This window comes from Protopterus annectens, chromosome 3.part1, assembly GCF_019279795.1.
Source record: "Protopterus annectens isolate FY-2018-M chromosome 3.part1, PAN1.0, whole genome shotgun sequence".
In the NCBI taxonomy this organism is placed as follows: Eukaryota; Metazoa; Chordata; order Ceratodontiformes; family Protopteridae; genus Protopterus; species Protopterus annectens.
The window spans coordinates 1,814,440,036-1,814,454,450 of NC_056732.1; the positions used below are offsets into that span (position 1 = coordinate 1,814,440,036).

General features: G+C 40.4%; 1 gene segment (V, D, J or C); it reads left to right on the top strand.

Annotated features, from left to right (window-relative positions):
• LOC122798920 overlaps window positions 1-14,415 on the top strand; it is a 399,307-nt gene that overhangs the window by 195,632 nt on the left and 189,260 nt on the right. The window contains 1 exon segment of the C gene segment in view: window positions 12,291-12,354. Coding sequence covers window positions 12,291-12,354 — 64 coding nt within the window.

Consider the following 14,415-nt stretch of genomic DNA (forward strand, 5'->3'; position numbering starts at 1 on the left):
GCCTTATCCCAAAGGACAGAAGGGTGGGAAGATGTGGTTCCGTAAATCCCAAGGAGTCACGCCGGATTCACGTGGTCAGTTTACCCCTAGAGGCAGAGGGGTAACAACAACAGATGCCGCCTAGAGGCAGAGGGGTCCAAGAACCAGGGAAACAGGGAGCCTCTCTCTGATAAGCCCTTTCAGCATCCCTGAGGTGTTGCCCGGCTGTCCCTCCTTGGAGGCAGTCGGGGGAAGATTATCACTGTACCCAGAAGCCTGGCATTCCCTCACTCAAGACAGATGGGTACAGTCGATCATATCCAAGGGTTACATAATTCCTTTCGAGGAAAGTCCCTTCCCCTCAAGTTCCCTTCCAGATGTACCACCCGGTCTAAGGGAGATTGCAGAGTTAGAAATCGCAAAACTACTGCAAAAAAGAGCCATTCAGCCAGTTACAATAGACCATTCAGAGCCCGGAATCTACTCAAGGTTCTTTTTGGTCCCCAAAAAGACGGGAGACTGGAGACCAATATTGGATCTCAGCAGACTCAACAACTCTGTCAGGAAGACAAGATTCCGAATGGTCACTCTTCAGTCAATTCTGCCCTTCTTACAGAAGGACAACTGGATGTGCTCAATAGATCTTCAGGATGCGTACTATCACATCAAAATTCACAGACGCTCCAGGAGATTTCTCCGCTTTCGGCTGGGGTCCAGTCACTTCCAGTTCAGAGCCCTGCCCTTTGGTCTCACTACAGCCCCCAGAGTGTTCACCAAATGCATGGCAGTGGTCACGGCTCACCTGAGACGTCAAGGATTCCAGGTGTTTCCGTATCTCGACGACTGGCTCCTGTCAGCCACCACCAGGCATCAGCTTATACAAGCCAGGGATTACACAATAGACCTTTGTTCTCATTTGGGCATCTCAGTCAACTTCGAAAAGTCATCCTTATCGCCCTGCCAGTCTATTACCTTCATAGGCGCAAACTTAAACACTGTTCGGATGTCAGCTACCCTTACAGAACAAAGAGTTTCAGACATTCAGACTCATGTCAGGATCATTCTGGCCAGCAAGAAAGTACAGGCCAGAATGGTTCTAAAGGTATTAGGTCTCATGGCTGCGGCCATTACTCTTCTTCTCCTCGCCCCATTCTTCATGCGCCCCCTCCACTGGAGGCTGTTCACACAGCGGTCATACCAGCAACTTCCCAATGCGCCACCAGATTCTGGTGACACAAACATGCAAAGAACATCTTGCTTGCTGGTTCACATCGCCTCAGGTTCACCATCCCAGGTCCTTTGTCACTCCGTCCCCGATAGCCACTGTCACCACGGATGCCTCGCTGATCGGGTGGGGGGGTGATTATCAGGGGAGGATGGTTCATGGGACGTGGCAACCGTTCGAGTACCATCTGCACATAAATGTCCTGGAGATGAGAGCAGTGCTTTTAACGTTGCAAGCCCTCAACGACTTTCTTCCCGTAGGGACAATTGCAGTCCACACAGACAACATGTCTGTAGTTTGGTATATCAACAAACAGGGCGGAACCAAGTCCTACCCCTTGTGTCGAGAAGCGCTCAGACTATGGCAATGGGCGATCTCCTCTCATCGGTTTCTGGTAGCAATGCATATCCCTGGGAAAACCAACATTATAGCGGACAGATTGAGCAGAGCTATTCTCATGCCTCACGAGTGGTCTCTCAAGCAATCCATAGCGGAAGAGATTTTTCTGGAATGGGGTCGCCCATGTTGCGATCTTTTTCCCCAAAACAGCAAATGTCCAGACTTCTTCAGCCTCTTCCTCTATCAGGCCATCCCCCAGAGACGCTCTGACCCAGGATTGGCCCCAGGGACTTCTTTATGCCTTCCTCCATTTCCTCTGATCCCTCAGGTGATCCAGAAAGCTACCGCTTTGAGAGCCAAATTGATTCTCATTGCCCCTTACTGGCCTCGACAAGTTTGGTTCCCGTTCCTCCATCATCACCTTTTGGTGCAGCCGTGGCATCTGGACCCAGTGCCAGATCTACTGATTCACCAATCCGGTCAGCTGCACCGGTCAATCCCTTCTCTCAACCTCACAGCATGGTTGCTCCACTTCCTTCCTTAGCCAGGCTTCCTTTGATCTCTAACCCAGTTAGAGATATCATAGTAGTTTCACTAAAATCCTCTACCAGGAGGATTTACACAAGCAAATGGAAACGTTTCTCTTATTGGGCTAAGGCCCAAAATATTGATCCTTTTACTGCCCCTGTTCAGGCAGTTCTGGACTTCTTAGCAGAGATTTTTCATGCAGGCTCCTCTTCTTCCACAGTCAGAGTTCAGTTGGCTGCTATTTCTAATTTTCATGTCGGGATAGCAGATCATAATATTATGTCCCATAGGCTCTGCAGGGCCTTCTTGAAAGGAATTTTCCTGCTAAAGCCTCCAATCAGGAATCCTCCTCCTCAGTGGGATCTAAATTTAGTGCTGACATCCTTGATTCTTTCCCCCTTCGAGCCAGCTGTTTCTTGTTCCCTGAAATATCTTTCTTGGAAAACTTTATTCCTAGTGGCTATTACATCTGCCAGGAGGGTGTCTGAACTTCATGCTCTTTCGGTTCGACCCCCTATTTGATTTTTCACAAAGACAGAGTATCTTTGAGAACTAATCCATCCTTTTTACCTAAGGTCGCTTCAAAAAACAATCTGAATCAATCCATTGATCTCCTGTATTTTTCCTAACTATTCAGATAGAGCTGAACAAAAGCTACATTATCTTGACGCCCACCGTCAGCTTAGATATTATTTGGACAGAACAAAAAATTTAGAAAATCTGATCAACTTTTTGTTTCCTATGCGGATAATAAAAAGGCCTTCCTGTTTCTAAAGTGACTTTGTCCAGATGGCTTTCTTCGGTCATCACTGAAATTTATACGATCAGGGGAAAACAGCTGTGCTCAAAACCTAAAGCACATTCAACTAGGAGTTTAGCTACTTCTACAGCTTTTCAAGCTAGACTTCCTTTGGACACTATTTGTGCAGCGGCCACTTGGGCCACTCCTCACACTTTTGTTTCCCATTACAAATTGGACTTGGCCTCCAGGGACAGAGCCAGTTTTGGCTCTACAGTCCTCAAGAGTTTGTTCCATTGAGCCACCCAGGATAGAGGTGCTAGGACGCGGTCCCATCAAGCAAGAATGAAGGCGAGATTGACAACTTAACATTAAGAAGTTATGTACCTACCATAACGTTCCATGTTAGTTGTCTTCTCTCGCCTTCTTTCTTGCAACCCTCCCTCCTTCCCCCTGGCCTGGACAGACCTTGTATAAGAAACTGTTATGCTAAAGACCATTCAGACCTGGTCCTTTTTCCATCTGTAAGTTTCTTCTTCCCTTGGGAATTATTTTATGCTTGGTGTTATTGCCCTTTGTCAACAAACGAGATCTGGGTACTTACTGCCTTGCATCATGGGATATGGGGCTGCCTCGAGCTGGTAAAAGGAGTTCTCGAGCTAAAGCAAGTGCCGAGTCGGAGCCGAGGATCGGCTCCGAACCCATCAAGCAAGAAAGAAGGCGAGAGAAGACAACTAACATGGAACGTTATGGTAGGTACATAACTTCTTATTTTTTTCTTGTATCATACTCTATTGAACAGACTTTTCTTCTTTTTTTTTTAACATTGCAGCACCTTCATTGCTTAAAACTGAACAAGGAGAAAGGGAAAAGAAGGGAAAAACAGGGGCACCTGCTTACTTTAGTATCCCCATTACATTTGAAAATAACTGAGAAAACGTTACTTAATAACATGAAGACATAATGCACTATAGAAAAATTACTACTAAGAACAAATTTTTGTTTTACTTACAATTAACTCTTCCTTCCTCTTCCTTTCTCCTAAGTGTTTCTCCAAACATTAATGATATGAAGTAGGGCATATGCTTTTGCGTCTCTTACAAGTTTAATATAATCAAAAAACTCCAATATTTCCAGGTTTTCTTGTTCTGGCATGTTTCAAAAATATAACTAATGCTCCATAATCCCACATTTATTTGTCAGATTCCAAGTTGCTGGTTTTATTCCTGTTTATCTCCATCTCCCAAATCCAGTCTCTGCTTCCTTTATAATGTACTGTCAGTTCTTCTAGTCAACTCTTGTGCTTTTTTCTCTCTCTCAAGCATTTTCCATTGAAACACTGGAAAAGGTTTCACTGGCACAGTCTCTCTGTGGTCTTTATTAGCAGAAGAATAAGAAGCTGAATCACCTTCTGTTTCACAGCTCACGTTTTGTTGCATTAACTATTGTATTTTCTGCTTAGCATGTTCTGCATCAAAAATGATTTTGTTCTTTCATGAAAGCATATTCTGAAGGTAGCTGGATATAGCAGTTTGAATCTCATGCCTGATTCTCAACATTCCCTGATTAGTGGAATCACTTTACTCCTCTTCTGCCAGGTGCACAGAGAATAATTATTTTCCACAAACACTCTACTTGTCTCCCACTTTTAGTACTTTGTCCTTCTGCCACAGTTTTATCAGAATCAGCTCCTTCTACTGATAGGATTGCATCTTTGCTATTAAAGGTCTAGGTTGCTTTCTCATGGTAAGGTTTGGAGCATACACACAATGTGCCCTTTCAATTAACAACTCCTACTGTGGAATACCAGTCCAATTGCTTATTTGTGATTTCATAAAATTAATGCAGTCTGTTCCTTCCAGCTTATCTGGTACAGCTGAAAATCACAGGTTTCCCTGCATGTTCTGTTCTCTAATTCTATTATTTTTTGAAACATCTCCTCTTGAGCAGTGTCATATTCATCCAGCCTTTTCTTCATTTCAGCCTATAAGTTTTGCAGTTTTATCACTTCATCTGAAAATCTGTTTAAAGCTCCTTCCATTTTATCCATTCTTTTGTTGTTTGAGTTGATATACTCCACCAGTGTTTCATTTTTTTTAATCACCTCTAAGTACATATGATTTATTTTTCCTTTAGGTTACTGGAAGTTATGTCGTTCACCAAAGCTGGAGAGTGCACTGCTTTTTGCTGAACAGCTGCAGAATTCTTCCCAGTCAGTGTTTTTTTCCCTCAGCTTTTGTGGTTGATTTTCTTTCAGATTTGTCTGAATTTCTTTTTTGCTGGCATCCAGGCAGTGCACTTACTAGGTAATTACTGAAATTTACCCCTGAAAATGAGTTCACTGGCTTTCTCTACTGAGTTTCTGCTTTCACACTGGGAGAACTGAAATTAAGCTGCTGCTCAATATGCAGCCATGTTGGAAGTTCCCTTTTGTAGGGAAGCTTAGTTACATTAACAGTCACTGGCACATTGGTGGCACTTTAATGTCAGATGACTTGATTAATAGAATGACTGTTTTGTGGTCAGTCTGATTCTGTAATTTTTTGCCCTAATAATATTTGGGGAGAGGTTGGCATAATGGTTATGATCTTTGCCTTCAATGCACAAGCTATGAATTTCGATCCTGACCTCTAGCTAATGCTTGTTTGAAGTTTGCATGTCCTCCCTGTGTCTTTGTGGGATTCTTCCCATCTCTGAAACATGCTGAGTGTTTCCATCTCAAGCTCACCAATGACTGCAGCTGTGGGCAGCAGTACAGATTCCACATGGTGCCTTATGGTGGAAGAGTTGTATGGACCAACTGGTTTGGGCATCTACTGTGGAGCACAGTATCCTCAAGATAGGAGAACATGTATCACAGACTGCACACAATGTTAGGGCTAGCTACTTGACAATGTAAAATATGGCTCTAGATGATTCAGTCATGTTGACTAAAGTCACCAAATGGGCATGGGCATTTGCCAGTGAAAAGTGGGTTGAGGACCCTGGCTATTCTGACCTATGCCAGGGACCCATGCTAATGGTGGGAGTGCTGTATGTGCCCTTATTGGCTAGTGTGCACCTGCCATAAAGCCCGGTAGCCATGGGTCTATAAGCTACTGGCCGGCTGGTGTCCACTTGCTCAGCCTGGGTTACCTGGGATAGCTCTGTTGAGTGGAAGCTGGACATAAAACAAATAAACCTGCCAAACATGTCCTAAGAATCGCTACACTCAATGTAGGTTCACTGACATAATGGTATGGGAGAGGCTGGACATCCTGTGTATCCAGGAAGCAAAATGGAAGGGCAATGCAGCAAATTCACCTGGCTTGGGATCCAGAGTCTACTACTCAGGAAGATGACATGCTAGAAATGGTGTGGGAATTGTGGTGAGAGAGAAGCTTCAGAAGGCAATAAAGGACATCATCAGAATTAGTGACAGACTCATGGCAATCAGACTCTAGTATAATAATAAGACATTATTCATAATCTCAACCTATGCCCCACAGCAGGGTTGTGATAATGAGGAAGAGTGTGCATTCAGACAGCAGTTGCAGGACCTAATACAGAAAGCTGTCTAACAGGAATTGGTGTTGATAGTGGGTGCTATGGACACAGAACAGGATCTGAGGACTGCCTGTGTTCACATGGGTGGGGCAGTAGGAATAAAGGAGAGGCCATTCTAGACTTCTGTCTGACAAATGGCTTGATAGTAACCAACACAAGCTTCAGAAAGAGAGACAGTCACAAGGTCACATGCAACAGTGACAAGAATGCAACTCAGGTAGACTTTCTCCTCGTAAGGAAAGGGCACTGGAGTAGAATCAGTGATACCCAGTAAAACAGTCTGCCTACAGCATAAACCACTGGTTGCCACAATCATCTGTAAGTGATGGTTGGAGAGGGCTCTAAGGTCAACAGAAACTAGGCTGAAGACATAGAAGTTGACTGGAGAGATAGTACAACCATTCAAGGAATTACTTAGTGGTCTAACACCTCAAGAAGAGAAGGAAATAGGTGGAGTTGAAAAAGAATGGCAGCACTTCAAAACAGCATGTGTGATGACTACAGAAGAGTTATGTGACTGAGCCAGGTACGGAAATACGGTACATAAGGAAAGCTGGTGTTGGAATGCAGACATCCAGGAAGTCATGAAAAGAAAGGAGGAGTGCAGGAAAAGTTGAAGATAGAAAGGACAGACCAGGCCATGAAGGAATGCTGATTGACTATCAGAGAAGCTAAGAAAAGAGTTGCAGGAGCAAAGAACAGGGCATTGGAGATATTGTACCAACTTCTGGAAAGTGGCTCAGTGGATAGAACAAAGAAACTGTATCAGGTTGCATGGTAAAAACAGAAAGATAAAGAAGGTAGTCAGATACCCTTTCTGATAATATTAGTTATTGTTATCTGTGCTAGCATGACTGCCTGACGTTTTGTAAATACTTGTAAATTGCCATGTGTTATATATGCCAGCATGACTAGCCATCATTTTGTAAATAAGTTTGTTTTTTGATTATTACTTTGATTTATGTACGGTGTTTGAGTCAAGCAGTGTTCTTCTGGCTGACCAAATGTACTTAAAAAATTCTGAATGTAGGTTATGCCAGTCAGCTGACCGAGATGTGATGTCATCATGTGCCAGAGCTGAAAGGAATAGAATCTCCAAAACAGCTGTTTTGTTTACTTATTAAAGTCTGATATGAGAGAGTAGAATTCTCATAACAGCTTTCTTTGATTAAAAAAAATTCTGCTATAAAAGCAGGTTCTGAGTCAGTTAAAGTTCAGTAGTAGTACTTGTTGTAGTTGCCAGTTATTGTTTCCAGATCAGTATTTATCACTTAGAGTTTTCCAGAGCTCAGCAGAAATAGTAGGAGTTGCTATTCCAGTTGCTGAGGACCAGAGAACAGTTTGTAGAGTGGTCATACATTCTTATTTTGTCTTGCAGAAGTAAGAGTATCATCTTGCGTTGATGAGTTAATTAGATTAGACAGTGACAGTTAATCTTTGGACAGTTAGGGAGGTACAGTTAGATAAAGTTTTTCTACAATCAGTGTGAAACCTATCCTACAGTGTTATTTTCATAATTCCTGTGTATGAAACTCTGTGATTTATTGTAATCATTTATTCAGTGTGTATATGATTTAAATAATTTTATTTATTAAATATTTTACTACCTTTTCTTGCGGCTGGTTATTTAGAAAGTACATTTAGTAACCTGTGTGTGTTTATGCTTATTGTGATAACACCAGGGCAAATCTGAAAAGCCTTACTGCTTGGATTACATGGTACCATTTATATCAATATTTTATCCAATATAATTGAACACCCCTTTTGAAGGGTATTGTGGTATCTGACTGGTGGCAGCCATTACATTGTAATTTGGAAAAGAGGACATGGCAGGTAAATCTGTGTCAGTCTTTCCCAAGAGTGTTTGTATGTGTGAATATTAAATATTTAATAGTGAGTGTGTCAAATAGCTAGAACTGGGACACAGTGCTCAGTAGTGGCTAGTGTGAAGACTCATTTGGGGATCTGGAGTGAGGTCTATAGTCCAGTTCCAGGTTTGGAGCCTGTTCCCAGTGTACTTTTATGGGAAATTGTGTGTTTCTATCCCTGCTTTCAGTGACACTCCCTTATTGGAGACAATGGTGAGGATTGAGGCTCCCTAGCTACTGCCCCAGGATTAAGTGGGGTTGTCACACCCTTCATAAGGGATTCTAACAAGAAACTGCCTACCAGACCAGAGGACATCAAAGGCAGATGGAAGGAGTACTTCCAGCAGCTTCTGAATGAAGAAAACCCCTCAGAAGCTATACTGCCCAAGACACAGTCTAGGATGAGAGAAGAAGAGGATCCCACCCTAGAAGACATACAAATAGCATTAAGAAAAATTAAGTCAGGGGAAAGTAGAAGGCTCAGATGAGGTCACAGCAGATATGATAAAGATGTTGGGTGAGATGTGGGAAAATAGTTCTTGGGGGTACTCATAGCAATATGGAGAAAATGGCATATCCCAGATGACTAGAGAATAAGCATACTAATGCCAGTATACAAGAACAAAGGAGGAAATTCACAAATGTGGGCAGTACAGAGATATCAAAACCCTGTTATATTTCATGAAAGTTCTAGACAGGCTGATTTATAAACAAATAAGCATAGTAGTATAAAGTAATATGGGAAGCAATCAGTTTGGATTCAGATCAGGATGTAACATAACCAACCCAATGTCTGCAGTGAGATAGTTGAGAAAAAGGTAGAGATGAAGAAAGAGTCATTCCTAGACTTGGAGAAATCATATGAAATGGTCCCAAGAAAGCTGATTTGAACATTCCTGAAGTAGTTTGAAGTGCCAGAAACATTGAGTCCTTCTACATAGTCTATACTAATTCTACCAATGACAAGACTACAAACAGTGTTTGGACTCATGGTGGTGTTCTCAGTGGAGTGGGTGTGCATCAGGGTTCACCTCTAAGCCCATTGTTGTTCATACTGGTGATGGACTAAATAAACAGGTTGGAAGGGAGAGATCAACAAAGGTGATGTATACAGGCAATGTGTGATTACAGGCAGACTCTGAACAAGAACTTCATCAAAGAATAGTGGAATGGAGTGCAAAACTGAATGCACATGGGATCAAACTGAACACAGATAAGACAGTTGTATTAGAAACAAATGGGAGAAATCAAAATAAGCTGACAATTGAGAAAAAATTAAAAATGGTGGAACAAGTTAATGGTTTCAATTACTTGGGAGGGATGGTTGAGGAAAAGGGAAGTCTGACTGAGGAGATCAAAGCTGGAACCAAAGGAACTGCAGCCAACTGGTGCAGAGTATTAGGGGAAGTGTATGACAGAAGAAAGCCAGAGAAGCTAAAATGTAAGGTGCACAAAACAGTGTTGAGACCAGTACTACTGTATGGTACAGAAACCTGAGCAGTGAAGGCAGAGCAGTTGAAGCTAGAGGTGATGGAGATGAAGTGCCTGAGATGCATAGTGGGTTGCACACTGTGGGACGGACAAAGAAATAAGGACATCAGAGCAAAAGCCAGAGTAGTTTCCATTGCAGAGAAGGTCAAAGAGATCAGATTACGATAGTGTAGGCACATGTGCAGGAGACTTGTAGACAATGTGGTGAAAAAGATTTGAGAGAGGTGGGAAGAAGGCAACAGGAAATTGTTGTCCAGCAAAGAGATGGATGAATTTTGTGACAAAAGTGAGTTAGGCTTGACTGTCAAAGAAGGTAGGAGAGTGGCAATGACATGACATGCCAACCCCATATAGACAAAGGAGAATGATGATAAGTTCATGTTCTTGTTCTTCAGGTACGTTGTAACAACATGACCAAAGAAAGTGGTGCTCAGAAAGGGTGAACACATAAAATTCACTTTGATATTAAAGGCAAAGTCTGTGAGCTAGCAAATGGCAATGCCAGAGCTTGCAGCTCAGGTTGAACGTTTAGCAGAATGTTTCTCAGATGCTGCACACATAATTGTGACAAAGAAGTCTGGAGAGGAAGGTCCTAGTGTTGTATAGTAGGTAAAAGGGAGGAGCTTAATAACCTGAGAAAGTTTCAGGTGTCTGCCTGCATTAGTTCTGATGTTAATGAGGATGGGCATCCTAATACCAGATCTAAAGCCACTTAGGGAGACTCAAAGGTGGATATATTATTAAAAATGTTACCCATTGTATGGAATTCTGTTCTTCATTCTGTAGGAGACACTGATGTACTGATATAACAGCAGACAATCTGTGTAATCCTAGCCGAGTCATTAGCTATAAATATATGTTTATCTGTTTTATTCAGATCAAAAGTGTTGTATTTCTAAAAATAGTTTCTGCTCCGAAGACTTTGCCTTTTTTTGTTATTTCTGAAGATGGTACCTTGGATTAAATATAATTTTTAACTTCTATATTTGATGACAATGGCATTCCACACCTTGGGGATGCTGTATACAAAGGCTGCTGCTGTCACTCACAAAAGCAGACTATGTCTATGATTTCCTTCCTACTGTTTTAGGCAGGCTAATACACACCACAAGAATCAAGCCAACTATGGTAATCATAGACATGGGGACACTGGCTAGCAGCCATTCTCAGGGGTGCCGCAACCTGTGTCATACAAAAGTTACTTTTGAAGAAAATACTTTAACTTTAGAGATCTTACTTCCTAATTCCAGATCATGTCCCTAACCTATTTAGAACTTGTGTCTTGGCCACATGCTAATCCAGTAAACTGTTTTTGCTGTGGGCTGATGTGTAGCTGCATTTCACTGATGTCCACGGCTGCAGTATATGTCAATCAGATGCTTCCTCTGCTGTTGAAACTGGTTCAGTTTCAGATTAACCACAGACTTTTCTTGATTGTGACTAGTTCTACAGAAACCCTAAATAGCAGTCCTTACGCAGTCTACTTTCATATACACAAAACACACACACAGGTGGAGATAAAGCACAGGAGTGCATGCTGACAAAAAATTATTTTCATTTCTTTTTTTAATGGCACAGTATTCTTACTTTTACTGTTCAGCTAATTTCTACATAGAAGCAAAAAGGATAATTTGACAGAAAAAAAGCTATACAATTAGTAATACAAAATATTTTGACTTTAATTGTAAGATAGTGTTTTAAAAACAGTATAAAATCCTTAATACTACAGAGGATATCATTCAGTTGTGTAAGGCCAGCTAAAAATTAGAGTATGAAATTTGAACGATACTCCAGGGTCTGCCCTGCTGAGTAGTTTCACTGTTTGGTCCACACCAGAAAGTGAGACCTTCTTGTAATTTAAGTATTTGAGTACCATACATATCTCCAAGTGAGATTTTCAAACCTAGTTTGCCTAAATTTTGTTGTATAAAGGAAGTTGTAGCTTAAAACCTAATTTTTCCTCCATATAACACATAGAACTTCAACAATATCATTTACATAAGCACAGCCAGTAATCTGCATATTTTGTAATATTAATTTATCCAGCAGCTCAAAGCTCAGTGGCTTCTTTAATGCACCTTTCCCTAGCAGTATTGTATGAATCTTTTAGAAATGTAGTAAGACAGAAATGTAGTTGTGTTATAAAGCCTCTTGTAGAAATATTGCATATAATACTGTACTTTATATGGACTGGTTGAATAGAATGGAATAGTTCAGCCCACAGTAACTGCGCAATATTCTGTAGTTTTAAATGTGAATCCTAAGTAGCAGCACAAAGCTGATTATAGTTGTATTAATTGTATTATTATTTAACTGTATTACTTACATTATTATTATCTTGCCACTATAAAAGCTGATCACTTACAAAACATGTTCCAGCCAGAGTACTGCTAAAGCAGCAAACAGACAATGGCATTGTTATGGAGAAAATACTAAACATCTAACAGTGAAGTGTATACCGGGGGGGGGGGGGCATCCTGATGAGAATAAGAGACAGGAAGCAGTCTGAATGCAAAGATTATTTTGCCATCACATTTCATGTCTGGTTAATGTGCTGAAATTAATCACTGTGACATACTATACGACTCAAGTTGGTTTTGAATACTGGAGTCAAGGGACCATGGTTACTGTGACCTCAGGTAATATTATTGCAATATACATTGTATGTGCTTGCACCAATAATTCAAATAGTTAGCTAGAAATCACTTTCTGTATATCTATTAATTTTTTAATCAATAAGTTCATTCCTCCACTAAGAAGTGACCTAGGACCACGGTCTGGTTAAGTGAGTTACATATAGTACTACATTTTGCAAGTAGACATTGAAGGAATTAAACCTATAACTGCAGGATGAAGCTCATTAATAGCTTACTATTAGACTATTATTACACTTCCTCAGCTAGGTAGGTGCTTCAGACATACCCCATTTGAAGAGGATATCATGGGAGAAAAAAAACTCCTGGGAATAGGCATAAAACTGTCAGACACAGATTTAAACAAAGATAACATTTTACAGATTTTTCTGAAGGCACAAATTAACAATCTATCACATTTAACTTAGTCTGGAGATGAGGGTTTTCTTGGAAAACTGATTTATGTTTATACATTATACAAAATGGACATAGCCAATTATTTAACAGTGAAAAATCTGGGCTTTCTTAAATCTGCAGGAGTAATCACTTTTGGCAAAACTCGGCAGTCTAGAGCAATTTTAATTAGGAACAAACATTTCTAATACCATGACAAGAATGAGCCCCATTCCTAAGTCAGGGTATGTAAGATGAAGACATATGGTTAGGGAGACCACAGAGAGAGATAAAGATTATGACATATATTCTGAGACGGTTTAGATCATATGTGGCTACAAACTGATGGATCTAGGACACTTGCTCACCGATCACAGTTTAACAAAAGCGTTTTAATCGAAAAAGCGCTTCCGTTAAACTGCGAAAAAAACAAAACCACGAGTTAAATGTTTGTGCAAATATTCTCACTCCAAGGTCGCACTACAGTGGAGTAAAGGAATATTCCCTTACTCGCACCGCAGTGCGACCAGCACACCACTCACACATACCCGAAATTGCTGCTTCGATGAACAGTTGGATAAATACTCACCCCACATTTTGCAACAGTGCCATAGGAGTGTTTCTCCCCAAAGATTAATGCAATCAGCAAAGTATACACACACATGCTAACAGCTTGAAAGTTAGGTTACCACCTGTATCTTTGTACACAGGACAGTAATATTCTATGAAATAGAACAAGTGACAAATGCTACAAGAATTAGCTTTTGTTTTGGCAAAATAGTGTGGGTATGGTTTGTGGTACAGAATTTGCTGGTAAAAGAGCTTCCTATATAATATGTAGATGGTACAGCTTTTAATTTTGTATATTTGTTGTGCAAACCCAGGGTCACTAACTTCCTTTTTGTAGTTTTCATGGTACAAGACTAAATTCATTTATTTATATTTATTAATTGATTTGTTTGTTGACTTACTCATTCCTTTATTTATTTTGAATGTGTCATTATTGTTCCAAGTAAGTCATCCACCTATATCTAGTATCAGTAAGCCTATTTCCAGTAAAAGTGGGATTCAGCAACAGCTGACAAGATTTGGTCTGGAAGTGCTTCACCAAGAGAGAGGCAATTTAAAGCAAGCTGAACAAAACTGACTGATAAGAAAACAAACTATGTTTAGTACTGGCCATAGTTTTAAATATGTTTTTATTATTTTTATTAAACGTGAATGAGCTATTCCAAATACACTTTTTTCAGTCACAATTTTGGCCAAAAGAAAGGCAAATACATACAAAACAGTAAAAGACTCAATAACAATATGTAATGAAAGATAGCAGAATATGTATAATAAAACCATGCAGTCCATGTAAAGTACAGCACTGTTGTATAAAGTACTATATTTGCTTATATTTCTCCTAGTGTCTGGGCTACACTAAATGAGAAATCATGACAAAAAAAATTGAATTATACAAATCTGTATACTTTATTACTTAAGACTGGAGAATATTTTAGTAGCCTTATAATATTTATTTTTATTTTTGTCATTTTGTATTTTTATTATTAAATAAGCAAAACAGAGGGTGTACAGGGTATAATTTATACGAGAGATATGGGATATGAATTCAGTTATAAGCTATGGGCTAAAACTTAGTAGAGAGGTTACCCTGGCAAAGACAACGCT